The sequence below is a fragment of the Macaca mulatta genome, chromosome 14 (genome assembly GCF_049350105.2).
Source record: "Macaca mulatta isolate MMU2019108-1 chromosome 14, T2T-MMU8v2.0, whole genome shotgun sequence".
In the NCBI taxonomy this organism is placed as follows: Eukaryota; Metazoa; Chordata; class Mammalia; order Primates; family Cercopithecidae; genus Macaca; species Macaca mulatta.
The window spans coordinates 130,178,573-130,206,565 of NC_133419.1; the positions used below are offsets into that span (position 1 = coordinate 130,178,573).

Consider the following 27,993-nt stretch of genomic DNA (forward strand, 5'->3'; position numbering starts at 1 on the left):
CTGTTTCGAGATTTTGCTTTCTTTAGCCCAAAATATCAGCTTCTGAGAAGAAATTTTAAAACAAAGGAAAAAAGGCAGGCCTATGTCCAGATGTAAAAAATAAAATAAAATGGTACAAAAACTTTACCAAACAAATCGCCTAGTTCCAGGGAGCTTTGTTTTCCTGGCAGTTAGGAATCTGCCCCCACCCACCTCCCTCTAAAGGAGTTTTCAGGTCTCCACTGCAATGTCCCAGAATGGTGACGGCGGCAACTCGGTTCTCACCTGCAGTTTTCATATCCGTGGTTGAAAGTGTGGGCACCACCCTCAGGGGCACCGCAGGACTAGGAGAACGTGCTGGAGAGCTCGGAAGCCATGAGCTGAGATCTTCAAAAGAAAATTGTTCTTGTAAATCCAACGTGGCTGTGGACTCCAATAGGGGAGATTGGGTAAGTGGCCATTTGGGTTCAACAAGGCTAAGCCAACAACATGGAGGCCAGGGTTCCACACTCCTTTCTGACCCTTCCCCAGAGGAGCTGGAGCACACTTAGGCCATCTAACGGCTCTTCCAGGAAGAGAGACTTCAACAGAGTGCTGGGGTCGCACTGCAGCAGGCCGACAGCCACTACTACTCTCCTGTAAGGGGAAAACAGTTCTCTCAAGTGGCAAATGGGACCAGTCAGGCCCACTGCAGAGAACCCTGTCATGCAGGCAGTCGCCTGGCGGGCTCTCATCTAAGCTCAAGCGCCACAAGGCCATGAGGGTGAAAAAGGCCATGTAGTCACTCCCCATCTGACGGCAATGCCTTAGCAACCCAAAGACCAAGGCCTTCCGAGCCCCGCTATCCACCCCAGACCAAGACAACTCAAGAGGGTTTCTCTGCCGGGGAGATAAATGGCTACCACTGGCTCCAACCGGACAAGCGGCCGGTATCAATCCAATACCCCAGCTACCCCAAGTGCCCGAGGACACTCACCCTCTTCATCAGATGACAGGGCTGTGTCACCACACTCCTCTTTCACTTCCCTCAAGACCTTCAAGTAGCGCTGCTGGGTCCGCCACTCCCGCTCCTCAGGAGTGCGGGATGGTGAAGGCCGTTTCTGCCGGAAGGGAAGGGCGGGGCCGCTCCGCCGGGCCATCTCCAGCAGATCCTAGGAAGAGATCAGGTGGGGGTACACGTCATCATCCAAGACCTGTTCTGGAACAATGAACACTCTACAAGTCTACGTTTTCTTCAGTGTGAAGCCCAACTCCCTTCCTCCAGATCACAAAGAAAGATACACATATATATCAACACATCCAAATAAAAAAAACCTGTATTGATTACATGAAGAAAAATCCCAAATCTGAGTGAAGTGCTCTACTAGGAATGAATACTTTTTTATACTAGACACCCAAGTATTTCTATACCAAAGCTTAAAGGATGACTTAAAACCCAAACAACTTTGCCTCTAAGAATTTCCAGCGGCCATTGGGCCTATTATGCTACCATCCATCACAGCGTTCGGAGGCCCGTGCACACCTTCATATCCATTCCAAGGAATCCTGGCTTCCCTTAATAACCCATGATGGATCCCAAATCCATCTGTTTATCTTGGTAAACACTGAAGCTACTGTAATTTCGTCAATTTTAAGAAGCACTTTTTTTTATGTTTTAACATCTCTGAAATCAGGACACATTTGAAGTTTATCATAAGAAAGGATGGCATAGCTTAACTGTGTTACAGATTAATCGGTAGCATTTTTTCTTAGTGGCAACTTTTGCGTTTTGCACCTGAAATGCTTCTTGAAGTCATGACACCTGTGACCAGCCACATTCTATATCCAGTTCCCAGCACTACTTACACTCCGAGAAGCAAGAATTTGCTTCAGCAGCCGATGGAAATACTGCTGCTGGGAGTTGAGGTAGCGCTTGTACTGTGACTTGAAGCATAGCTGCCGGTACTTGACCACCTCGGGGTTAAAGTGTCCATCTTAAAAAAATAAAGGTATATATATACATCAGTCAACAAATATACATCATCAGTCAACAAATATATTGAATGAGTGCTTAACATGGTAAACTCTGTACCACAAAACTTAAGGGAAAAGTGAACATCTAAGAGAATCAGGAAACAGAACCAAAAGTAAGTGTGCTGAGAAGCAATGACAGCTCATTTAAGGCTGATGACCATCATAGCCACAGTAATGCAACTGTCTTTAGCAACACTAGAACTGATACGTGGCATGGGTCAGAGTGGAATATGCAGGAAGTCCTGCCTTGACATTCCTCACTTGTATCCTTACCAGACTGCCATACTGTTCTGGGGGAAACATGCCAGCACAAGAGACAGTGCTACCATTATGGAAGGTCACTTACAGAGCCCCTCTAAAGCCAAGTGGGTCTCCCTGACTTCTGCTCTACCAGAGGAGACAGTGCACCCTCAGCTGTAGTGAAACAGATCTCCGACAACCATAGAGGGGCATTCCTTTTCACACTAGTAACCCACCAAAGGTGGCAATGTTCATTTTAAAGCCTTAAAATAATGAGATTTCAGATTATAAGCCTGCTCTCTCTGGTCATTAGCAGCTGTCAAGTTGCCGAGTTTAACAGAATTCAAGATGTGCTGCTCATTCAGGGCCTTGTGTCAGAACAAAGTCACCCTGGAAGGGAAGGGGAAGAGGCTTCCTTGGCTCCTCTCCATGGTACAGAAAGCAACTGTAACTTAAAGAGTGGTCCAAACCATCCTGCAACTCCCAATATAATAACTGATGCGGTTGAGAATCACCCATGGAAGCAAAAACCACTGGGTAAAACAAAGGCTTTTGGAAAATGAGACTATCACATGACCCATGATCCTAAAGTATCATCCCACAGTGCTTCTTTATGATAAAGGAAAGAAAGTACCTTTATCTTGCTTGCTTACAAGTATCTTGCTTGCTTACAAGCAAGAGGTATGGCAGACACCACTTAACCAAGTGATCACATGTGGCTTTACCAAAATGGAAAAACTGACACCACGTGCCTCCTGAGATGACACAATGGGAAAGACCACATTTCCTATATCGTATTCTTGCCGAAAGCCTTTAACCCAATCTAAAGAGAAAACACAATGACAGACTCCCAGGAAGCAGGACATTTTATAATTGAAGTGTCCTGGCTCTTCAAAAATGTCAGCGTACTGAAAAACAAAAACAAAAGGGGCAAAGGGCCCTAGATTCAAAAAGCTAGAGACATAAGGCCCACGCACAATGCATGAACCCTGAACAGATCCTGGATTTACACAGCCACTCTAAAGGACACTGCAGGAACAATTAAGAAAAGTAGAACACGAAGGCCGGGCGCAGTGGCTCATGCCTGTAATCCCAGCACTTTGGGAGGCCAAGGCCGGCGGATCATGAGGTCAGGAGATCGAGACCATCGTGGCTAACACGGTGAAACCCTGTCTCTACTAAAAACACAAAAAATTAGCCAGGCCTGGTGGCAGGCCCCTGTAGTCCCAGCTACTCAGAAGGCTGAGGCAGGAGAATGGCGTGAACCCAGGAGGTGGAGTTTGCAGTGAGCTGAGATTGCGCCAGGTGACAGAGCGAGACTGTCCCCCCCCCCAAAAAAAAAGAAGAAGAAAACTTGAACATGAAATAGCCTATGATATTATCTGCTCAATGTAAAATTCCTTGTGTGTGGTAACAGGGCTGTCATGATATGGGAGAGTGTCTGTTAAGAGACATGGACATGCGGAGTCGAGCCAAGCGTCGCCGCGATGGTATTGTTGGAGAGCGAGCAGTTCCTGACGGAGCTGACCAGACTTTTCCAGAAGTGCCGGACGTCGGGCAGCGTCTATATCACCTTGAAGAAGTATGACGGTCGAACCAAACCCATTCCAAAGAAAGGTACTGTGGAGGGCTTTGAGCCCGCAGACAACAAGTGTCTGTTAAGAGCTACCGATGGGAAAAAGAAGATCAGCACTGTGGTGAGCTCCAAGGAAGTGAGTAAGTTTCAGATGGCTCATTCAAACCTACTGAGAGCTAACATGGATGGGCTGAAGAAGAGAGACAAAAAGAACAAAACTAAGAAGACCAAAGCAGCAGGAGTGGCGGCAGCAGCGGCAGTAGCGGCGGCAGCAGCGGCAGTAGCAGCAGCAGCAGCACCTGCCGCAGCAGCAACAGCAGCAACAAGAGCAACACCAGCAACACCAGCAACACCAGCAGCACCAGCAGCAACAGCAGCAACAGCAGCACAGTAAAGGGCACAAATTTCCTGCTTTCACCAATTAACGACTGAATTGCTATTTTTTCCTTTTGGCCACATAGCTAGGTTTCTGGTTCCCCCACAGTAGGTGTTTTCACATAAGATTAGGGTCCTTTGGAAAGAACAGTTGCAGTGTTTATAGGGTAGTTGTGGTAAGAATCTAGTTTATTTTACATTTGGCTAATTGGTCTGTGTTGCGTGGTTATAGTCTCCTGGATTCTAGATTAAGTCTCTGTAAGCATGTCTGTGAAGAGCAAGCTATCATTAAACATGTCTGTTTATCAAAAAAAAAAAAAAGAGAGACATGGACATGCTTAAGTGCTTGGCAGTGAACTGTCACATCTTCTGCAGCAAAAAGTATGTGTGTACCGAAACACACACACACACACAAACCTTGGTATGTGCAACAAAGCAAATGGCAAGCTCTTTTAAAAACTTTTTAAAGACTAGGCATGAAGGCACCTCTAGTATGCTGGAAATGTTTTTTTTCTTTATGTAGATGCTGGTTACACAGCTGAGATCATATTATGTACTCTCTATATAAGTCAATAAATTTTATTTTTTGAAACACAGCCTAGACAGCAAAGTGTAACACAAAACCGCTCTCTGCCAGCTCAGTATCTGTACATGAAGATAAAGAGAAGAAAAGGAAGAAAGGAATACCCACATAAGTGAATGTGTGCCCATCTACCACTCCCCTCAAAGAAAGAATACTGAGCTACAAACCTCGGAAAAGCTTCTGGGCAATGTGCAGAGGATTTCCAAAGCGGAAGTTCTCCCCACTGAACAGGGCTAAGATGAGTTCGTTCTGCTGCTCAGCACTGTCTTCAGGAAACTGAGGCAGAAACTGCTGGAGGTGTTCACGTTGAGAATCACTTAACACTTCCTGCCACGTTGAGAGGCTGACAACATCAAAGAAGATCTCAGGCTAGAAGAAATAGGAAAGGTAAACAAAAGTAACATAAATTTTTAAGTTTTTTGTATGTGTGTGCACACAAAACATTACATAATATACATAAGATTTACCAATTTAACCATTTTTAAATGTAGACTTCAGTGGTGTTGCATTCACATTTGCCGTGCAACTATCACTACCAACTTTTCATGTTTTGTTTTTTTTTTTTTTGAGACTGAATTTTGCTCTTGTTGCCCAAGCTGGAGTGCAACGGCACAATCTTGGCTCACTGCAACCTCTGCCTCCCAGGCTCAAGCGATTCTCCTACCTCACCCTCCCGAGTAGCTGGGATTACAAGTGTGCATCACCACGCCTGGCTATTTTTTGTATTTTTAGTAGAGATGAGGTTTCACCACGTTGACCAGGCTGGTCCTGAACTCCTGACCTAAGGTGATCTGCCTGCCTCGGCCTCCCAAAGTGCTGGGATTACAGGCATAAGCCACAGTGCCTGGCCTACATTTTTTAAAATAAACTAAAATTCCAATGATCTGAGCCACAGTCTTTTATCAAACAGTAAATAATAATCCAGAGGAAAATGATTTTAGTAGAGAATCCCACTTAGAAGCCGCCTCTGCCAACGAGGGTATGAGGGTGGACATCTGAATTCAGCTTCAACTGAGTGGCAGGAAAAGGTTAACACGAAAGGAATGAACTTGAGGAATTGAAGTCACTAGCTAAGAGTGAGAAGAAACAGGACAGAGTTCATTTTCAACTCACGGGTTACATACTGGATACCTTCCATGAGCAAAATGCTAATTTGGCCTGGCATATATGCCGTCTGAGGTGGGGAACAATTAAACATTCAGTTACAATGTAGTTAAAGAAGTGCTGATGTGTATGGAAGCAAACATCCCACATTTACAATGCAGAGAACGCTCACCAAAAAACCGTTGTTTAAGACAGGAGAGGGACAAGGAAAGAGAAAAAAGATGGTCGGGGACACGGTTAGATATCCACAGAGCAGCACCACAAAAACAAACAAAAAAAAATTAACACAAAAGAAAGGATAGCAGTTGCCTGTGGGGGAATGGAGAGGGATAAGACAGGGTGCGTGGTGGCGGGCTTCAGTGGTCTTCGTAGTGCTCCTACCCTAACTGAAGGCTATACCCATGTTTTATTATTGTTTTACCTGTGTGTATATATATGCATTTTATAGACTCTTGTGTGTGATACATTTCACTTTTTTTTTTTTTTTTTAAAGAGTTCAGGCAATATTTGGCTAGAGCAAGAACAGGGAGAGAGGTGGAGGCAGCAGACAGCAGAAAGATGCAAAGGACGGCAAGCATTTCAGGTAGTTGTGACTTTATCCTTAAGGACAATAGAGACCCACCAAAGGGGTTTCAGCAGGAAACAACCCAGAAATCACAACCACCTACTCCAGGCATCTTTGCATGAATGTATCAAAAACTCCTCAGTCCCAATGCCCAGGATTTTCCCCTGCAAGCCTATTTTTGCCTACCATTTTATTCCCAGCATCTAACTCAGTGTCTGGCATAGAGGTGCCTAATGGAACAAGTGTTTGCTGACTACATGAGTAACATAAAGGGATTGTCCTGAAAGAGTATGCCAAGAAAACATGGATGGGAAGCATGTACACCAACTGCAGTACAGTTGTTAGTAGCTGGGAGAGAGGATCAGACAACAGCACACTGGTGGCTTTCATTTTATCCGTAACACTTGACATACTACCAAAGAAGAATGTAAAACAAAAAACTAAATTATCTCTTAAAACTGGGTGATGCACAGATGACTGTTTGCTATATCATGCTCCACACCTGTATGTTCAAAATATGGAAAACAAAAGAAATATGTAATTAAATGAATGTTTTCACGTACACAGTGGCTTGCAAATAATAAGCACTTAATAAACAGTAGCCACCTTAATGATGATGATGACGCATCTTGCCTGTGAAAGCGGACAAAAACAAGCTGGCATCCCATCCCAGGGCATATACTATTATTGAGTAGCGGGTTACCTTACGGATACAGAAAATACGTGTAGATTTTGCTTAATGTTCCACGACATGGTAACCATTTTAAACACATATATAATTCTGCTTTTAAAATATACCTTTTAAAAATGTTTGTTTATTTTCTATTAGTAAGTGGTCTTATTGACATCACTGAACATAACCATGTATAACATTTATTCGTTTCCCACTGAAAGGCTTCCCAATGGAATTGTTTCCAGTAGAATATAGATCCAGGCATTAAGCATTTCCAGTGATGTTCTACGGTTGAAAAGGTAGTGGTGACCAGAACCAGAGGCCTTGTCCGTGCTTGCAATGGGACTCAATATTATCCTGCTGGGCAAAAGAAACGCTAAGAGATACAATCATGCCATGACTGAAAAAAGCCAGGAGCACAAAAGATGCCAGAGAGCCCACAGGTTGAAAATCAGAGCAAACGACACTACCTCTCCCATGTACCAATATGCTCTGAATCTAAAATAAGTCCGGGCAGCAAACTAAGAATGACAGTCTATTTCCTATGGTTTATTAAGTTTGGGCCCTGCAGATAAGACTGCCAGAAAAGCAGCTATAGTTTAAGTGGTCCAGACATTTCTCATCTGAACATAAACAACGATCAGCTCATTCAGATTGCTGGGTCCCTACTCAGTTGTTGGAATGAGGGCAAGCATGGGGCAATCCAGGCCAGACAAAAGGAGTGAACTGGGGTGAATGACCCCAGGCTGTGATGGATTCCCTGAGTCACCAGGACCCTCAGGGGCTTAAGGCCCTACACAGAAATTCCACTGCCAGCCTTAGCACCATCAGCACCACTGCAGCGGCCTCCATGGTACTCCACTGCCAATCAATCTGTAACCACAGTGCACACCCTCTTAGTGACTACGTTTTTAGATCACACATCAAATTATTAATGTAAACCAAACTACTACATTTAGTGATAAACATGTACTTCATAAATATCAGGGAATGAAAGTGTCTCAAATAGTTGAAAAAGAACCAAATGAATAAAGGAGACTGCCTCTAAGTTTACAACAAAAACATTTAAAAGAAATACTGCAACTGTTAACTAATAGATTTACTAACACAGTAAGACACTGCGTCAGAGAGGAATTAATTGCCAAATATTTCACAGTGAAGATTAAGTACTCAGAACAATCTTCTGGTTTTAGTAGAAAAGACACCCACCGATGTATTTTTTCATATTTGTTTTCCATAATTTCTACTTTTTTTTTTCTATTTTTAATTATTATTTCAATAGTATTGGGGGAACAGGGAGTGTCTGGTTACATGGGTAAATTCTTTAGTGGTTATTTCTGAGATTTTGGTGTGCCCATCACCCAAGCAGAGTACACTGCACCCAATGTGTAGTCTTTTACCCCTCACAGCACTCCCATCCTTCCCCGCAAGTCCCCAGAGTCCATTATCATTCTTACGCCTTTACGTCCTCAAAGCTTAGCTGTCACTTAAAAGTGAGAACGATGTTTGGTTTTCCATTCCCAAGTTACTTCACTTAGAATAATGACCTCCATTTCCATCCAGTTTGCTGCAAATGCCATTATTTCATTCCTTTTTATGGCTGAGTAGTATTCCACGGTTAAAATATACAACCTTTTTTAATGGATGAAAATTATCTTGTTAAAAATAGGGCTTATATCACGTTATCAAGTTATTTTGACATGTTATTAAACATGCAGAATGCAGCTTGTTTTCTTCCTTAATCAGATACTAAATAGACTCTAAACTTTAAAAAAAGATAAGAGATCAGGCTGCCTGCAATGTAGAAAATGAACAAAAGGGAGCACAAAAGACTGGAAATATAGAGTGGAAAAGGTTTCCCATAACTGTTACAAGGAAGCTGACAGAGAGGAAAAGGTCGCAACCATATTACTACTCACATCCTCCAGAAGGTCCTCAGGCAGACTAACTCTGGTGCCTCCCAGGAGGCAATCCTCCATGATGCGCGTGCCATGGCCATCTCCACATGGACCAAGTTCCAGAGGATCTGTCAGCATATGGTCTAAGGAATCCATTGTTTCTTCTCCACAGGTACTCTGGACAAAGACATGCATCTTGAGACAGAAAGGCAGAAATTCCAGGGATCTAGCTGATGCTAACACTCCTCCAGAAAAACATTCAGCCTCCAGCCAGTTCTTACACCTTATCCTTGCACCCTAATTACAGCTAAACAGCTCTTCTCCCTCCCTTTCACCACAGCATTCCCACTGGAATTTTCAAGTGTTATCTGGAAGAGTTCTTTTCTCAGAATGCTCCTACAGTAACTCCTAAATTCATAAATTTCATATGCCTTCACTGTACAGATGAGTAAAATGAGCCTGAGATTAAATGATAAACAGATCACAATCTATAATTTACACTTCCCAGACCAATAATCACTCTCCCACAATGTAATTCTTTAACAACTGTTTTTTAGCAATTAATTCTTTGTTGTTGGCTGGGTGCAGTAACTCACACCTACAGTCCCAGTACTTTGGGAGGTTGAGGCGGGCTGTCCCCTTTCATCCAGGAGTTTGAGACCAGCCTAGGGAACATGGCAAAACCCCTTCTCTACAAAAAATAAAAATAAATCAGCCAGGCGTGGTGGCACACGCCTGTAGTCCCAGCTACTCGGGAGGCTGAGGTGGGAAGATTGCTTGAACACGAGAGGGACAGGGTGCAATGAGCCGTGATCACACTCCAGCCTGGGCAACAGAGACCCTGTCTCAAAAAGAAAAAGAGAAAGAATATTCTTTGTTGCTCTTTCACAAAAGAAAATTTGCTGAAAATCAACCTACACTAGTAAAATGCAAATGCTAACGGTCACTTTATGAGGGCCTATCAAACACCAGGCCTTTCACATATCTCATTTAACTCCTACAACTGTGCAAAGTAGGGTCATGGGTTTTTACAACAGAATTAAAACTGAAAATCAGAGTAGGTCAGTAACTTGCCCAACCCGAGGCAGTACTGAAATTCAGGTCTGCCTGCCTGCAAACCCATGTGCTTAATGCTACACATAATACCTCTTGTATAACCTCGCAACATTTAAATAATGAAAAGGAAGCTTACTGATATGACTTTATTAGTCCACATAAATTCCTGAGGTTCCACACACCTGACCATAACAACCAGTAAAGTCGATGGCCAATCTGCCTTTAGGTGGTCCATCTGATCCGTATAATCACGTAAATTAATGCTACTTTTCTCCTTCCTGTAATAACTGAACACTGCTGAACACCTTTAGAAAACTACATATTACAACATTTCGGACTGATGGCTGGGATTAGGTGTCAAGTTGACAGCACAGGACTGCACAATGCTAACAGGACCACAGGGAGCTTCAACTCAATCACTCTGCTAACATTTACTCAATCCATCCTTTCCAGCTCCTACTTCCACGAAGTGGGCTAAAAAACACACTAAAATGAAAAGAAAAAAGGATGTTAACAGTCAAAACACCAGAATTCCAGCCAAGGTCTGCCAGTAACATTCCACAGATCTTACCAAGCCAGGTGTCAATTTCCTTATTTGATGAAGGGAAGCGGGACCGGGTCCTCCCTCCCGTTATTTCCAATGCTGAAATCCTGCAATGAATAATCTCCAGATGAGTGACAGTGTGAATTACGTAATACAGGTACTTTTCTTTCCCAAAATTCTCAAATGATAACAGATCTAGAATAACTACACGTAAAGTGAAGCATGTTCCACTAAATTATTTCAAGTTCCCTTGAAGAGATCTCAGATCCATGTAAAGATACAGCAAAAACTTCAGTGTTGGGTCAAGGCAGGTGGGTGGTCCCCAAGCAACTCTGCCCCATCATCGCCCTTCAGCACATGGTGAAATGACATCCTGACCATGCCTGTGCCTAAATAAGTGAAGCGGGTGAGACAGCACATAGTATATGAGTTTAACGAAATTTCAAAATAGCAAAAAAAATTGCAGAAGCAACCTGATGCTCAGAATAAAACCTTCTTAACAGAACTGGCATAGAACAGACTATCAGCTGCAAAGTCAGTGTCCTACCTGCCTCTTGGGAGGTCTATCTCTACACAACTTGCTCATAAGTTTCTTCAAAGACGGTGCATGTCTAGCTAAATTTTATCCAGTCCGGTGACAACCTTTGCACTGCCACTATTCCGAACAGAATCTCAAAACACCAAAACCAGGCAGCTGCCAGGGAGCTGGACCCCGGAAGCCCAGGATTTCCAGGTCTTGGTGCGTTCTGAACCTCTTCACTAGACCAGGAAGCCCTGTCGGCCTCTCATCACTGGCTTTTCCTCAGCACCTGGTCTAACTTTCCCCGCTGGACCCTCCCCAGTGCAGAAGCTAAACCCTCGGGTCCTTCCGGAGCAACAGCCGGCTCCAAACCCGTCAACTCTGCAGCAAATCCCGCGCCGGGCTGGCCCAAGCCGGGGACCCATCCTCAGCACTGCACGGCTCGGCCCCGCCCCTCCCCCACGCGTGCCTAACCCTAACCCCCAGCCTCACGCGTCGCACCGCTCCCCACGCCCCGCTCCCGCTCCCCACGCCCACAGGGGCAGCGACCTCGCGGACCCAGCCGCCTGCTCCCGCTCCCACCACTCCCCCCAGACACTTTAACCCTTTCGCCGCCCCTTGCCCGCCCTCACCTGAACCGCGGGCGCCGGTCCCCTAACCCGCAGCCCTTCTCGGCCGCGGGGTCCCGGACGCGCTCGCTCCCGCAAGGAGTCTGGGTGCGCGCACGCTCTGGGCCTGAGCGGCGGAAGGGGCGGGGCAGCGCGGGGCGGGGCCTGGAGGGTGCCGGGGCGGGGCCACAGCGGGCGGGGCCCGGAGCGGGGCGACTGGCACGACGGTCGGCGAAGGTCCCTGCGCGCGTCTGGGCCTGGGAATGCAGGTTCCAGACCGCTTGCGCGTCTCACCTGATGTAGGAGCTTCCAGAGGCCCCAGATAGTGCCTGTGTTTGCCTGACCGCGAATCAAAGTTCCATAGCTCATCAGCGAAGGCACGTCTATTAGCTGAGGTTTGCAGAGAGCATACCCTGCCCCAGGCCCTATGCTAAGCACTTTCTACCCACCGTCTTTGTGCTGCAGCCCTGTGAGCTATGCACTATTAGTGCCTATTTTACAGTTGAGGACATGAGTAGAACGCGACCTCAGCCTGTGCCTCTGAGTTCCTTCATTCCTCCTTCCGGTCCCCGGGCCCTCGATGTCCAGAAAGAAAGTAAACACATCGAAGGATCACATTTTAAGTTAAACTCCATCGTGTTCCTCTTATTCACTGGGTTTTGCTTAGTACGGCTTCACACTACTTATTATTCCAGGTACTCCCAGCAGTGGCGCAGAGACCATCCTCAGTTCTCTGTGTGGATGGAACCAGAGAAGCCGACCGGCCGAGCTAATGTTCTTCCTTTCCTGGAAAAGAGTGGTTTCCAAACCACCCAATCTGTGCTCCTCTGCTGGCTCCACAAATGCCCTAAGTTCCTGTTACACTGTTGAGAGGCTCTTGAATTAGAAACGATCACGTCTAAATGGCAGTGGACTATCACTCCATAGTTGTCACCGATATTTCCCTTACGTTGCGATTGTGACAAGACCAGAAAGAGAAAAAGAGTAAAAACAATGTAAACTATAATTTTTGATTGACTTTGTTTTTTAGAGCAGTTTAAAGTTAACAAAATTGAGCAGAAAGATCAGAGATTTTCCAAATACTCCCCGCCCCACCTCCCCACATGCATCGCCTCCCCTTTAATCAACATCCCCTACCAGAGTGGTACATTTCTTAGAACTGACGAACACTGCCCGGCCTGGTGGCTCACGCCTATAATCCCAACACTTTGGGAGGCCGAGGCGGGCGGATCCCGAGGTCAGGAGATCGAGACCATCCTGGCCAACATGGTGAAACCCCGTCTCTACTAAAAATACAAAAATTAGCTGGGTGTGGTGGCGGGCACCTGTTAGTCCTAGCTACTCAGGAGGCTGAGGCAGGAGAATTGCTTTAACCCGGGAGGCAGAGGTTGCAGTGAGCCGAGATTACGCCATTGCACTCCAGCCTGGGCGACAGAGTGAGACTCCGTCTCAAACAAACAAAAGAACTGATGAACCTACATTGATACATCATTACCCACCATCACAGTATAATGCAGAGTAATTTCACTGTCTTAAAAATCATCTGTGCTCTGCATATTCATCTCTCCCTCTCCTCTATCCCTGGCAACCGCTGATCTTTTTGTCTCCATAGTTTTGCCTTTTTCCAGAATGTCTAGTTGGAATTACATGGTATGTAGCCGTTTCGGATTGGCTTCTTTCTCATAGTAACAGGCATTGAAGTTTCCTCCATGTCTTTTCATGACTTGATAGCTCCTGTTTCTTTTTAGTGCTGAATAATATCCCATTCCATTGTGGTATTCCAATAGATACGCCACAGTTTTATCTATTCGCTTTCTGAAGGACGTCTTCATTGTTTCCAGGTTTTGGCAATTATGAATCAAGCCAATTGCCAAATTACCTTCCAAAGCAGCTATACCATTTTGCATTCACACCAGCAATGAATGAGAGTTCCTGTTGCTTCTCATTCTCACTAGCACTTGGTATTGTCAGTATTCTGAATTTTGCCCATTCCAATAGCTCCATAGTGGTGTCTCGTATTCTTTTTTGTTTTTAATTTTTATTTTTTGTAGAGACGGGGTTTCGCCATGTTGCCCAAGCTGGTCCCTAATTCCTGGGCTCAAGCAATCCACCCACTCCACCCTCCCAAAGTGCTGGGATTACAGGCATGAGCCACTGCACCTGGCCTCATGTTGTTTTAATTTGCATTTCCCTGACGTAGAGCCTCTTTCACATACTTCTTTACCATCTTTATATATTTTTTACTGAGGTGTCTCTTAAGGACTTTGGCCCATTTTTTAGTTTTCCTATTGTTGAGTTTTCGTTGTTCTTTGTATATTTTAGATAACAGTCCTTTATCAGGTATGTCTTTTACAAATATTTTCTCCCAGTCTGTGGCTTATCTTTTCATTCTCCAGTCTCTCTCTCAGGACAGAAATTTTAAATTTTAATGAATTCCAGGCTACCAATTATTTCTTCGTGCCTTTGGTGTTATATCTAATAAGTTATCACAAGACCCAAAGTCATCTAGGTTGTCTCCCATGTTATCTTCTAGTTTTATAGTTTTGCGTTTTACATTTAGGCCTATAATCCATTTTGAGTTTCTTTTTGTGAAGAGTGTAAGGTCCATGTCTAGATTCATTTTTTTTTTTTGCATGTGGATCCCCATATGTTCCAGCACCAATTTTTTTTGTTTGTTTTTGACAAACAAACAAAGTGTCTTACTCTGTCACCAGGGCTGCAGTGCACTGGTGTGATCTCAGCTCAGCTCACTGCACCCTCTGCCTCCCAGGCTGAAGCAATCCTCCTGTCTCTACCTTCCAGGTAGCTGGGACTATAGGCATGTGCCACCATGCACAGCTAATTTTGCGGTGGTTTTTGTTTGTTTTGTAGAGATGGGGTTTTGCCACATTGCCCAAGCTGATTGCAAACTCCTGGACTCAAGTAATCTACTCACCTTGACCTCCCAAAGTGCTGGGATCACAGGCATGAGCCACTACGCCTGGCCTCCAGCACCATTTCTTCTTCTTGAAAAGACTATCGTTTCTACATTGCCTTTCCTGCTTTGTCAAAAATCACTTGACTGTATTCATCTGGGTCAGCTACTGGGCTCTCTATACTGTTGCACTGTTCTTGTCTTTCACCAGTATCACATTGTCTTGATTACTGTAGCTTTATATTAAGTCTTGAAGTCCGGTACTGCAGTCTTTCAACTTTGTTGTTCTCCTTGAATAATGTGTTGGCTATTGAGGGTCTTTTGCTTCTCCATGTAAACTCTAAAGTCAGTCTGTTGATATCCACTAAGTAACTTGCCGGGATTTTGATTGGGATTACATTGAATCTATAGATTAAATTGGGAAAACCTGACATCCAGACACTATTAAGTCCTCTTATCCATGAATACTTTCATTTATTTAGTTCTTCATTGATTTCTTTCGTCAGATTTGTAGTTTTCACCATATAGATATTGTGCATATTTTGTCAGATGTATACCTAAGTATTTCATTTTTGGGTGTGCTAATGTGAATGGTATCGTGTTTTGCCTTTCAATTTCCACTTGTCCATTGCTGGTATATAGGAATATGATTGACTTTTTAAAATTAACTTTATACCCTGCAACCTTGCTATAATTGCTTATTAGTTCCAGGATATTTTTTTTTTATTCTTGGCCAGGCAGGGTGGCTCACACCTGTAATCCCAGCACTTTGGGAGGCCAAGGTGGGTGGATCACTGGAGGTCAGGAGTTCAAGACCAGCTTGGCTAACATGGTGAAACCCTGTCTTTACTAAAAATACAAAAATTAGCCAGGCATGGTGGCGGGTGCCTGTAATCCCAGTTACTTGGGAGGCTGAGGCAGGAGAATTACTTGAATCCAGGAGGCAGAGCTTTCTGTGAGCCAAGATCACACTATTGCATTCCAGCCTGGGCAACAGAACAAGACTGTGTCTCAAAAAATTAAATTAACCTTACACCCTGCAACCTTGCTATAATTGCTTATTAGTTCAGTTTTTTTTTTTTAATATTTTGGATTTTTGTCACCTGTGAACAGACAGTTTTATTTTTTCTTGCCAATCTGTATGCCTGTGTGTGTGTGTGTGTGTGTGTGTGTATATATATTTTTTTTTTCCTGTCTCATTGCATTAGCTAGGACTACTGGTACAATGGTAAAAAGCAGTGGTGAGAAGGAACATCTTTGTCTGGTTCCTGATATTAGCAGGAAAGCTTTGAATTTCTCACCATTAAGTGTGATGTTTGTTGTAGGGTTTTTGTGGATCTTCTTTATCAAGCAGAAAAAGTGCCCTTCTATTACTAGTTTGAGATTTTTATCATACGTGGGTTTCAGACTTTTGTCAAATGTTTTTCTGTGTCCATTGATATGATCATGAGATATTTCTTCTTAGCCTGTTGGTATGGTGTTTTACATTAAATTGTTTTCAAATGTTGAACCAGCCTTGCATACCTGGGATGAATCCCACATGGTTGTGGTATATAATTGTTTTTATACATTGTTGAGGGCTTTGGCATCAATGTTCTGGAGCTATATAGGTCTGTATTTTTTCTTGTAATGTCTTTGTCTGATTTTAGTATTAGGGTGATGCTGCCCTCACAGAATGAGTTAAGATCCTCTTTTCCTCCCTGGCTGTCTCAGGATAGACCGCCATCATGAACGATACAGTAGCTGCTCAAACCATGACCAACCGACGACTACTTCAGAGGAAACAAATGCTCATTGATGTCCTTCACCCCAGGAAGGCAATAGCCCTAAGACAGAAATTCAGGAGAAACTAGCCAAAATGTGCAAGACCACACCAGCTGTCATCTCTGTATTTGGATTCAGAACTCATTTTGGTGGTGGCAAGACAACTGGCTTTGGCATGCTTTATGATTCCTTGGATTATGCAAAGAAAAATAAACTCAAACATAGACTTGCAAGACATGGCCTGTATGAGAAGGAAAAGACCTCGAGAAAGCATTGAAAGGAACACAAGAACAGAGTGAAGGAAGTTAGGGGAATTGCAAAGGCCGATGTTGGTGCTGGCAAAAAGCTGAAGGAGTAAAGGTGATGCCATCTGCAGCCACTGGGGATTTTTCACAAGATGAATAAACTAAAAACTTTTTAAAAAGATGTATTCTCTCTGCTTCTATCTTATGAAAAAGATTGGAGATAATTGGTATAATTTCTTAAGTGTTTGGTAGAATTCACCAGTGAACACGTCTGGCCTGGTACTTTGTGTTTTGAAAGATTAATTATTGATTCAATTTATTTCATATATATATGAAATATATATGTATATGTGTATGTATGTATATGTATGTGTATATATGTGTATATGTATATGTGTGTGTATATATGTACATATGTATATGTGTGTGTATATGTATATATGTGTATATATATGAAATATATATGCCTGTTCAATTGTTTATTTCTCTTCTATGAGTTTTGGCAGACTATATCTTTTAAGAAATTGGTCTATTTCATCTAGGTTGTCAAATTTGCACGCATACAGTTCGAATAGTATTCCTTTATTAGCCTTTGCATGTCCATGTGATCTGTAGTGAAGTCCCCTAATATATATATTTTTTTCTTTTTTGAGACGAAGTCTCACTCTGCCCCAGGCTGGAGTGCAGTGGCAAAATCTCAGCTGACTACAACCTCTGCCTCTCGGGTTCAAGCGATTCTCCTGCCTCACCCTCCCGAGTAGCTGGGATTACAGGAACCTGCCACCACATCCGGCTAAGTTTTGCATTTTTAGTAGAGACGGGGTTTCACTACGTTGGCTAGTCTGGTCTCAAACTCCTGACCTCAGGTGATCCACCTGCCTCAGCCTCCCAAAGTGCTAGGATTATAGGGGTGAGCCACCGTGCCCGGCCTATATATTTCTGATATTAGTAATTTCAGTCTTTTTTCTTAGCATGGCTGGATACATCAATTTTATTGATCTTCTCAAAGAAGCAGATTTTTGTTTCATTTATTTTCTTTATTGATTTCTTGTTTTCAATTTCATTGATTTCTGCTCTAATTTTTATTTATTTTCTTATATTTATTTTGGATTTGTTCTTTTTCTAGTTTCCTAAGGTGGAACTTCAGATGATTGATTTTAGATCATTATTTTCTTTCTTTCTTTCTCTCTCTCTCTTTCTTTCTTTCTTTCTTTCTTTCTTTCTTTTTGAGATGGAGTCTCGCTCTGTTGCCCAAGCTGGAGTGCAGTGGCGAGATCTCCGCTCACTGCAAGCTCCGCCTCCCAGTTTCACGCCATTCTCCTGCCTCAGCCTCCCGAGTAGCTGGGACTACAGGCGCCCGCCACCTCGCCCGGGTAATTTTTTGTAATTTTAGTAGAGACGGGTTTTCACCGTGTTGACCAGGATGGTCTCGATCGCCTGACCTCGTGATCGGCCCACCTCGGCCTCCCAAAGTGCTGGGATTACAGGCGGGAGCCACCGCGCCCGGCCTAGATCATTATTTTCTACCATATGCGTTCAATAATAAAATTTCCCTCTCAGTACAACATCCCAAACATTTTTATGTTTTATTCTTATTTAGTTTAAAACAAAAATTCTGGAGGCAAAGTCTCACTCTGTCACCCAGCCTGGAGCACAGTGGCACAATCACAGCTCACTGCAACCTTGACCTCCCAGGCTCAAGCAGTCTTCCCACCCCAGCTTCTCAAGTAGCTGGGACCACTGTGCTCAGCTAATTTTTAAAAATTATTTTTTGTAGAAATGGGGTCTCACTATGTTGCCCATGCTGGTCTCAAATGATCGTCTTGCCTCAGCCACCCAGAGTGCTGGGATAAGAAGTATGAGCCACTGTGCCTGGCCCACAATATTTTTTAATGTGAGATGTCTTTTTTGGTTCATGTGTTATAAAGAAGTGTGTTTAATCAGCAAGTCTTTTGAAAATTTACAGCTGTCTTTTTTATTTCTAGTTGAATACCATTTTGGTATAAGAGCAGACATTGTATGATATGTGTTCTTTTAAGTTTGTTAAGTGTATTTTATGCCCCAGAATGTGTCCTATGCTGGTTAGTGTTCCATATGCTTGATAACAATATGCACTCTATTATTAGAAGAAGCAGTCTATAGATCTTATTTCCCATTGATCTTTGTGTTGAGCATAACTATGTCCTTACTGATTTTCTGCCTGCTCGATCTGTACATTTCTGAGAGATGATTCCACCATTATAGTTGGAGACCAATGACCCTCTGTTTTTCCTTGTACTTCTGTTTTTGCTTTACATGTTTTGATGCTCTATTGCTAAGCACTTACCCATTAAGGGTTCTTATGTTCTCTTGGAGAACTGACCCCTTTATCATTATATAATGCCTCCACTTTATCCCTGATAACTTTGTCTGAAGTCTGCTGTCTGAAATTAATATAGCTACTCCCACCTTCTTTGATTAGTGTTAGCATGGTGTATCTTTCTCCATCCATTTGTTTTTAACCTACATGTCATTATATTTAAAGTGGTTTTCTCATAGACAAAGTATAGTTGGGTCTTGTTTCTTGATCCAGCCTGATAATCTCTTTTAACCGGTGTATTTGAACACTGATGTTCAAAGTGATTATTGATATATTTGGGTTAACATTGACTATATTTGGATTAATACTGACTATATTTGTTCCTGTTTTCTATGTGTTCCCTTGTTCTTTGCTCCTATATTGTCTTCCACTCCTTTTCTGCCTCTTGTTTTTGAGATAGGGTCTCACTCTGCCACCCAGGCTGGAATGCAGTGGCACAATATAGCTCACTGCAGCCTCAAACTCTGGGACTCAAGTGATCTTCTTGCCTCACCCTCCTAAGTAGCTAGGATTATAGGCACATGTCACCACGCCCTGCTAATATATATTTTTATTTTCTTTAAAGACAGTCTCACTATGTTGCCTGAGCTAGTCTTGAACTCCTGGCTTTAAATGATCCTCCCACCTCAACCTTCCAAAGTGCTAGGATTACAGGTGTGAGGCACCACACCTAAACTCTTTTGTGGTTCTAACTGAACATTTTATATGATTCTATTTTCCTATTTTCCTAACTTTCTTAGAATATCAGCAATACTTTTTTTTTTTTTTTTTTTTTTTTTTTTTTTTTACTTTTTAGTGGTTGCTCTAGAGTTTGCAATTAATTCAAGTACATTTTCACATAACACTATCCCACTTCATTGATAGTGTGCATATCTTTTTTTTCTTTCTTTCTTTGAGATGGAGTTTTGCTCTTGTTGCCCAGGCTGCAGTGCAATGGCATGATCTCGGCTCACCACAACCTCCGCCTCCTGGGTTCAAGAGATTCTCCTGCCTCAGCCTTCTGAATAGCTGGCATTACAGGCATGCACCACCATGCCCAGATGATTCTGTATTTTGGTCAGGCTGGTCTCAAACTCCTGACCTCAGGTGATCTGCCTGCCTTGGCCTCCCAAAGCGCTAGGATTACAGGTGTGAACCACTGCACCCGGCCATAGCGTGCACATCTTATAATGAAATAATCCTAATTCTTCCCTCCCACCCCCCCATCCCTTATATCATTGCCATCATTCATTTCACTTACATATGAACATATATACAGATATATTAGTATACATCATTGCTATTATTTTGAACAAACTGTCATGTGTTAGATCAATGAACAGGCCAGGCACAACGGCTCATGCCTGTAATCCCAGCACTTTGAGAGGCTGAAATGGGTGGATCGCTTGAGCCCAGGAATTCGAGACCAGCCTGGGCAATATGGCAAAACCCCATTTCTACTAAAATAAATACAAAAAATTAGCCAGGTGTGGTGGCACGTGCCTGTAGTCCCAGCTACTCAGGAGACTCAGGTGAGAGAATCGCTTGAGCCAGGGAGATCAAGGCTGCTGTGGGCTGTGATTGCACCACTGCACTCCAGCCTGGGCGACAGTGAAACCCTGTCTCAAAAAAGTAAAAAGAAAAATAAATCAATGAAGAATGAGAAAAAGCAAGATTTTTCTTTTACCTTTAGTTATTAAAGGTAATAATGATGCTCTTTCTTTAAGTAGATCTGAGGTTCTGACTTTTATCATTTTTCTTCTCTCTGAAAAACTTCTCTTCTTTTAACATTCTCTTCAAGGCAGGTCTACTGGCAACAAATCCCCTTTACTTTTGGAGGATAATTTCATGGGGTACAGCATTCTAGGTTAGTCTGCTTTTTTCTCTCAACACCTTAAACATTTCATTCCACTCTCTCCTTGTGTGCACAGTTTCAGAAGAAAAGTTATTTTTTGTTCATTTGTGTTTTGAAGGATTTTTTGCATTTACCCTGTATGTCCTCTGAGCCTCTGTGGTTTCATGTTCCATATTGATTTGGGGAATTATCAATCATTATTGCTTCAAATATTTCTTCTGTTCCTTTCTCTGTCTTCTTCTAGTATTCCCATGAGGCATAGTTATACCTTTTTTACATCATCTCAGTTTTTGGATATTGTCTTTCAGTTATAGAGGTTTCTATTGAGATATCCTCAAGCTCAGCGATTCTTTCTTAGGATTTTTTTTTTTTTTTTTTTTGAGGTGGAGTCTTGCTCTGTCGCCAGGCTGGAGTGCAGAGGCGCAATCTCGGCTCACTGCAACCTCCACCTCCCAGGTTGAAGCGATTCTTCCACTTCAGCCTCCCGAGTAGCTGGGATTACAGGGGCCCACCACCACGCCTGGCTAATTTTTGTACTTTTAGTAGAAGCAGGGTTTCATCATGTTGGCCAGGCTGGTCTTGAACGGCTGACCTCAAATGATCCACCCACTTCAGCCTCCCAAAGTGCTGGGTTTACAGGTGTGAGCTTGCATGCCCAGCCTATTCTTCATTTTTTATCTCTAGCATTTTAGCTCATTCTTAGGATTTCCATGTCTCCTTACATTGTTTGTTTGTTATTGCTTGTTGTCTACTTTCTCTAGTAGAGCCCTTTTCATATTGATCACAGTTGTTTTAAATTCCCAGTCTGCAAATTCCAACATCTGGGCCATATCTAAATCTGGGTCTGATGTTTGCTCTCTTTCTTCAAACTTGTGTCTTTTGCCTCTTAATATGCCTTGTAATGTTTTTCTTGATAGCTGGTTATGATGTGCCAGATAGAGAGAATTTCTGTAAGCAGGCCTTGAGCAATGTGGTGGTAAGGTGTTGGGGTCGGGGAAGCATTCTGTATACCTAAATGAGGCCTCAGTGTTCTGGTGACCCCGTGCCTCTGGACTGTGTCCTTCATGAGTGCTATGCGGTTATCCCCTCTTAGATGAGGGACGATGGCTAGAATGAGCTGGGTTTGGGTATTTCCCTTCCTCCAGGTGACTGAGGTTCTGCTATAACTTCAGCAGGTTAGGTGCTTGTTACAATAGAAAGATCAGAAAGCTCTGGAGTATTTCTTTTTTTTTTTTTTTTTGAGACAGAGTCTTGCTCTATTGCTCAGGCTGGAGTGCAATGGCGCGATCTCGGCTCACTGCAAGCTCCGCCTCCCGGGTTCACACCATTCTCCGGCCTCAGCCTCCCGAGTAGCTGGGACTACAGGCGCCGGCCACCAGGCCCAGCTAAATTTTTGTATTTTTTTTTTTTTAGTAGAGACGGGGTTTCACCGTGTTAGCCAGGATGATCTGGATCTCCTGACCTCGTGATCCGCCTGCCTTGGCCTCCCAAAGTGCTGGGATTACAGGCGTGAGCCACTGCGCCCGGCCTACTCTGGAGTATTTCAAAATGGTTCCTTCTCCCCTTCCTCTGCTGGAAACGTGGGGATTTTTCTCCGAATTTCACTGTGAGGACCTAGTCAAGCTCCTGGGGATAAAACTCATAAAAGTGTGGGTCTCCCTTGACCCCCCTCCAGTGACTGAGTTCCCTGGAGTTTTTAACTTCTCAGAGCTCTCCACGCTAAGCCTGCAGCAATTTGTCAAATAGAGTTCACGTTTTCCTAACCTGGCACCGGTTCTCACAGAGGTTACTGCTCATGGATCTTTTTCTCACAGGTTTCTGTTCTATAAGCTACGATTCTCTGTATTTGCCTGTTTGTCTTTCCAATTTTGGGGACAGCAGTTTGTCCTGTGAGCTCAACTTTCTGACGGATCTAAGGAGAGATGCTGATCTTTCCACTTGCTCAGCTTCTTACTTACTGCTAGGATGGAGAAACAACTTCCGTGCTTCCTGCATGCCACGCTGGAAACCAGAAGTTGTAATTCTTAAAAGAAAAAAAAAAACAGCTCTTGTAGCTTCACGCATACAAACAGGCTTATTAAAAAATATATTTATTAATTTTTACACCTGCTGCATAGCACAAGACTATTAACACTATAACTCACTGAATGTACAATAAATGTTCACATTTAAATAACAGGATAGGGTCAACATTTTTAACCAGTCAGCTTCAGCATCTCATGAAGTGCTTTTTAGACCTAGATATCTTAAGAGTTTTTTGAAAGGATACTTCCGAGTCAGAAAACAAGAAGATCAAAACAATAGGTTTTTCCAGAAAAACAGGAATTTTACATGATGAAATGTCTATTTCTGTCGGTACAAATCAACAATAAAAACAAAATCTACATCCAACCTACTCCAAAATACTCACACTGCACTGAATGAAGTCTACAGTGTCAATGTGTCTTGAGAGAGGCCACAATATCCACACTGGCTACATACATGTTTTCCAAATTTAGTTTTCTGATGGCTCATCATTTACCATCAATCCAGGTCCTTTTACAAATCTATGACCTTGGAATGAACGTGGAGAATACCTGATCTGAAAGCCACGTGACTTGGCTCGACTGCCATCCGCATCTCTGGCTGATAATATACAAATTAGTTTGAGAGTCTTTATTTCACATAAGGACCAAAGAAGAAGAAGAAAACTTAGAAGGGAAAGCAACAAAGAGGTCCTTCCACAATGTTTTCCTCTGTGTATTTTAAAACTTAAAATAACTGCCATAAAATGAACATTCCATTCAGTGATTCTTTTCAGTTTTCCAATAAGTTATTCCTGAGGGGAGGGAAGATACTTTATGGTTCAAATTAAAAAGAACGTAACAGGGCCAGATTTCAGTTATAAAAGCTAAAACTGGACCTTTGGAAAATTCTACTATTCTTCCCCTAGAAAGGCTTTCTGGACAGGACACTAGGATATTTGTAATCATTACACTGTGGGACTTAGGGAACCCGAGTCTGTATTTTGTAATGCAGGGTCAATATTTTCTGTTGAATAGCTTTCTCCCAAAGACAGAGAGACCATTTTCAGTTTCCGTGTATTTATGAAGTAACTTTCTCAAGTTCTCTTCGTACTCAAACATTGGGGAATAGCTATACGAACGCGGTCTCAGAAATAAAGTGCGAAATCTACCCATCAGTAAAGTTCTTTTAACAGAACTGTTCACTTTTCAGAAACTGTCTTTATCATGAAGAAGCTACTCTACTTAATTTATAGAACCAGTTTTTACCCAGAAATGTAAATTAATTAACTTCATTTGAAATGAAGTAAGGTCTTTCTGTCCTGGAGTAATAAATTCTACTATGCAAAATTATTCTAAAAACGTGTTAGCATGTCACAAAAAGTTGATAAAATGTATACTGATTTTTTAATGCCCAACTAATAGTATATTCATAAAGACTGGATTTCTTCCAGATCCCTTATAACTACTTTATTATAACTTTTCCTCACATTTTAATTTTTTCCCTAAGTGTGAAGTTGATCATCTTATTAAAAGGTCCAGATGAGTTACAATATGTTTAAAGTTAAAAGTGTTAAGAAATAAGAAATGCCAGCTTTCCATCCAACTTTAAAGAATGTTCATTTTAAGACAGCATTAAAAGTACTAAAATACACTGAACACTGTCAGCAAGAGTTAAATGTACACTTGGTCAAGGAATATATCTTTTACCAATGAATGATAAATGGATCCTGCAAGGCAGAACAAAATTTTAATTCTCTCTCTTCTCTCTCTCTCTCTCTCTCTCTCTCTCTATCTATCTAGTTTTGGTAATTTTTCTTGATACCAATGTCTCCTTCTTACCACCACCACAACCAGAGAATGGGAGGCAAAGTTTTAATGCAGGGGTTTAGATTTTGCTGACATCAAGCAGACTTTTGTCTTTCAGGGAGTCCACCTCTGTGAAATAATGAAGAACTATCAGAACATGAGCTTCTGACCTAATCCACTGAGGACCAGCATCTGTGGAAAGCACTACCAACAGCCTAACAACAGTTTTCTAAAATAGGGAAGTTAAAAAAAAAAATCAGCAAGAAAAATTTAGATGACAGTTTTTGCTTCAGAACGTCACTGTCAAAGCTTTTGTTTCATCATTTTCATTTTCTTATTCAACAAGCTCCCTTTGTTAAATTACTGAAAACTAAAACAAGACAAAGCAGTTCAGACCTAATACACACCCACAAAATGCCCCTTCTCCTTCGGTGCCATGGCTTGGAATAAGAAGTCCAGTAACTATGGACTTGGCACATCCTGTCTCCACCTTTGGTATGAACACAATACGCCACTTAATATTTCCACAAAGGAAAAGTAAGGCTTGTCAGTGTGTTAAAAGACCAACTCAAGAGCAAGGCAAATTCTCTCCATCTCGAAATCTACTTTCCCCTGAAAGATCTCCGTTCCGTGGCAAAAAACGAAGGGTTTGAAGAGTCAATTTGATAAAGATGACCTTGGCAAAATAAACCCCAGTGGATGGATGAGAGACAAAACTGTCGTTTCCAGACTCTTGAGTGAATAATAAATCTTACAAAAGAGCTCTAAGTGTCAGAGCTTTCAGACTTATGAGAACAGACATGAGGTGGGTGCTGGATTCGAGCTCCAGGGCGGAAGTCATGGTTTGGTGATGTGCACTTCACTGCTTCCGTTCCCATTGGTGGTGGTGGTGATGATGTACTGTGTGGTCTGCTGTTGGCTGGTGGTCTGGGGATCCAAGGAGTCACTGTGTGCAGGTGGCTGGACCTGGACTCCACCAGAGAGGGCGGAAGTTTGCTTTTCCTCCAATTCTGTTTGACTTTCTGATAACACATAATGACCCTTAAGGAAGAAGAAAAGGATGTTTAAAAACCTGGGGCCTTAAAGGGAGGATGAAGCTACTAGGGAAGGAGAGAGATGCGAAGAAATGTCACAAGGGACCCAAAATAGGCATCTATGAGAGATACTTTACCTAGGTCCTTTAGAGAGGGCGGATCAGTCACAATAATTGACTACAAAGGTAAGCTCCTTAAAGGAGCACCTTAGCAGTTTCACCAAATGCTAGAGTGAACAACTTCAGGTACAGTAATTTGCATCATGGTGGTAACATTCGACGTGGCAAAGAAAACGTGCTGTTGCAATGCTCCTAAGAATTTACACATTCAGAAAAGACAGTTGACTGTCCATTCGATCTTAAGATTAATACAGAATGGATCCAAGAAGAGATATTTAAAGTCTCCTTGAAGAGGCAGAATGACCCTGAAGACAGGTAGTCAAGATCAATGTTCTCAGAGTTCAGAATTTCAAAAGACCAGCAAAATTTTAAAAAATAATAAATGGAGGCTGGGCGTGGTGGCTCACGCCTGTAACCCCAGCACTTTGGGAGGCCAAGGTGGGCGGATCACCTGAGGTCAGGAGTTCGAGACCAGCCTGACCAATATAAAGAAACCCCATCTCTACTAAAATTACAAAAAAAAAAAATTAGCTGGGCGTGGTGGTGCATGCCTGTAATCCCAGCTACTTGGGAGGCTGAGACAGGAGAATTGCTTGAACCCGGGAGGCAGAGGTTGCAGTGAGCCAAGATCGTGCCATTGCACTCTAGCCTGGGCAACAAGAGCAAACCTCTGTCTCAGAATAATAATAATAATAATAATAATAAATGGTTCCCAAATTGTATTTTGTTAAGTAAGGTCATTTAAAACACGCTACCATCAAATAGAGATTTTAACACTCAAGAGCACAGGAACGACAGGATCTCAGAATGAAATCCCTTACACTGAATAAATGTAGCTTTATGAAAACTTACACATTGTCTTTGTTTTCTTATTTTTCCCCTCATCATGAAAACGTCTTCAGAGACCTGTAGCTGGCTATTTTGTTACATTAACATTTTTAAAGAAATGTGTCTGTCAGTCAGAAGGAGGGTTGGTCAGCTACAGAACAGAGGAAAAGAGAGGTCACACAGAGACTCTCAGGCACTAGCCTGTCTGCACTGCCCAGAAAAGAGCCATCGCCAAATACCCACTTGATTCCACTAGGGCCAGATGTTCTGAATTCACCCCCACCAGGCAACGTTCTCATCGTGATTGTTTTTTCCATGTGGGGAGGGGGCTGTTTCTCAACCTAGGGTCCATTGACTCCTAGAGGGGTCCATAGGTCAGCTGCAAAAAATGCATGAACCCCCAAAACTGTACATCAAATGAGTGTGCATGTACACTGTGGCGGGGGAGAGAAACAAGCTTGGCTGAAACCATTCTCAAATGAGTTCCAGGCCAGAAAAAGATCAGAGTCAGTGGGTCGTACAGGGAACAAAAAATGTCCTGGTCATGCCAGCGTGATGATCCCATTTCACATTCGTTACTGTTTTCCCTGACAATGAATAGTGTTACTCTGGATTTGCATCTCTCTCCTAAGTCTAGTTAAAGTGACTGTGTGTGCTGAGAAACAGGCGAGCTCTCCGTATACTAAAAAAAAAAAGAAAGAAAAAAAAATCAGGGTTTTGAGACCACAAGACTAGCTAGCTATCCTCTGAAACCTCTTAAGAAAAATCTTCCCTTGGTAATATCTCAATATTGCTAGCCATTGAAGAGCATTTTTCTTTTTTTTTCTTCTAGCTTTATTAAGATATAATTAAACCAAACAGCCTGATTAACATATCCATCAACTCATGCACTTACCATTTTATTTTGTGGCAAAAAACATTATCTATACTAACAGTTTTCAAGTATACGATACATTATGAACACAGCCAGCATGCTGTACACAAGATCTCCAGAACGTATCCACCCAGGAGTATTTTTCTTTTTTTTCTTTTCTGAGACAGAGTCTCACTCTGTTGCCCAGGCTGGAGTGCAGTGGCATGATCTCGGCTCACTGCAACCTCCGCCTCCCAGGTTCAAGCAATTCTCATGCTTCAGCCTCCCAAGTAGCTGGGATTATAGGGATGCACCCCCACACCCACCTAATTCTTGTATTTTTAGTAGAGGCAGGGTTTTACCATGTTGGCCAAGTTGGTCTTGAACTCCTGACCTCAAGTGATCTGCCTGCCTTGGCCTCCCAAAGTGTTGGGATTATAGGCATAAGCCACTGAGCCCAGCCAAGAGTATTTTTCTAAATTCACATGTATGTACTC

At 42.7% G+C, this 27,993-nt stretch overlaps 3 protein-coding genes and 1 pseudogene across 11 annotated transcripts in view; 2 read left to right on the forward strand and 2 right to left on the reverse strand.

Moving 5' to 3' along the window:
* Nucleotides 1-11,831, reverse strand: part of NFRKB (nuclear factor related to kappaB binding protein) — a 32,821-nt gene extending 20,990 nt beyond the window's left edge. Inside the window, exons 1-7 of one of the 3 annotated variants that reach the window (XM_015116109.3) lie at nt 11,759-11,831; nt 10,634-10,713; nt 9,028-9,183; nt 4,934-5,135; nt 1,825-1,952; nt 956-1,130; nt 265-366 (exon numbers count right to left, since the gene is read on the reverse strand). In XM_015116109.3, coding sequence (XP_014971595.3) covers nt 265-366; nt 956-1,130; nt 1,825-1,952; nt 4,934-5,135; nt 9,028-9,162 — 742 coding nt within the window. In that variant the 5' untranslated portion in view covers nt 9,163-9,183; nt 10,634-10,713; nt 11,759-11,831. Of the gene's footprint in view, nt 1-264; nt 403-955; nt 1,131-1,824; nt 1,953-4,933; nt 5,136-9,027; nt 9,217-10,633; nt 10,714-11,758 lie in introns of those variants that run through there. The other 2 variants (XM_077964677.1, XM_015116106.3) reach the window with 2 other exon arrangements.
* On the forward strand, nt 3,707-4,504 carry LOC721366 (signal recognition particle 14 kDa protein-like). The gene has a single exon (XM_077964701.1). The coding sequence runs from the start codon at nt 3,720-3,722 to the stop codon at nt 4,200-4,202; it is 483 nt and encodes a 160-aa protein (XP_077820827.1). The 5' UTR covers nt 3,707-3,719; the 3' UTR covers nt 4,203-4,504.
* A 4,505-nt stretch (nt 11,832-16,336) lies between the features above and the next one.
* On the forward strand, nt 16,337-16,878 carry LOC106993530 (small ribosomal subunit protein eS24 pseudogene; annotated as a pseudogene).
* A 6,049-nt stretch (nt 16,879-22,927) lies between these two features.
* The window catches only part of PRDM10 (PR/SET domain 10), a 101,011-nt gene continuing 95,945 nt past the window's right edge, over nt 22,928-27,993 (reverse strand). For 4 of the 7 annotated variants that reach the window (XM_077964678.1, XM_015116113.3, XM_015116111.3 and 1 more), the window contains one exon: nt 22,928-25,703. In XM_077964678.1, coding sequence (XP_077820804.1) covers nt 25,500-25,703 — 204 coding nt within the window. In that variant the 3' untranslated portion in view covers nt 22,928-25,499. Of the gene's footprint in view, nt 25,704-26,667; nt 27,326-27,993 lie in introns of all 7 variants that reach the window. The other 3 variants (XR_013404429.1, XR_013404428.1, XR_013404427.1) reach the window with 1 other exon arrangement.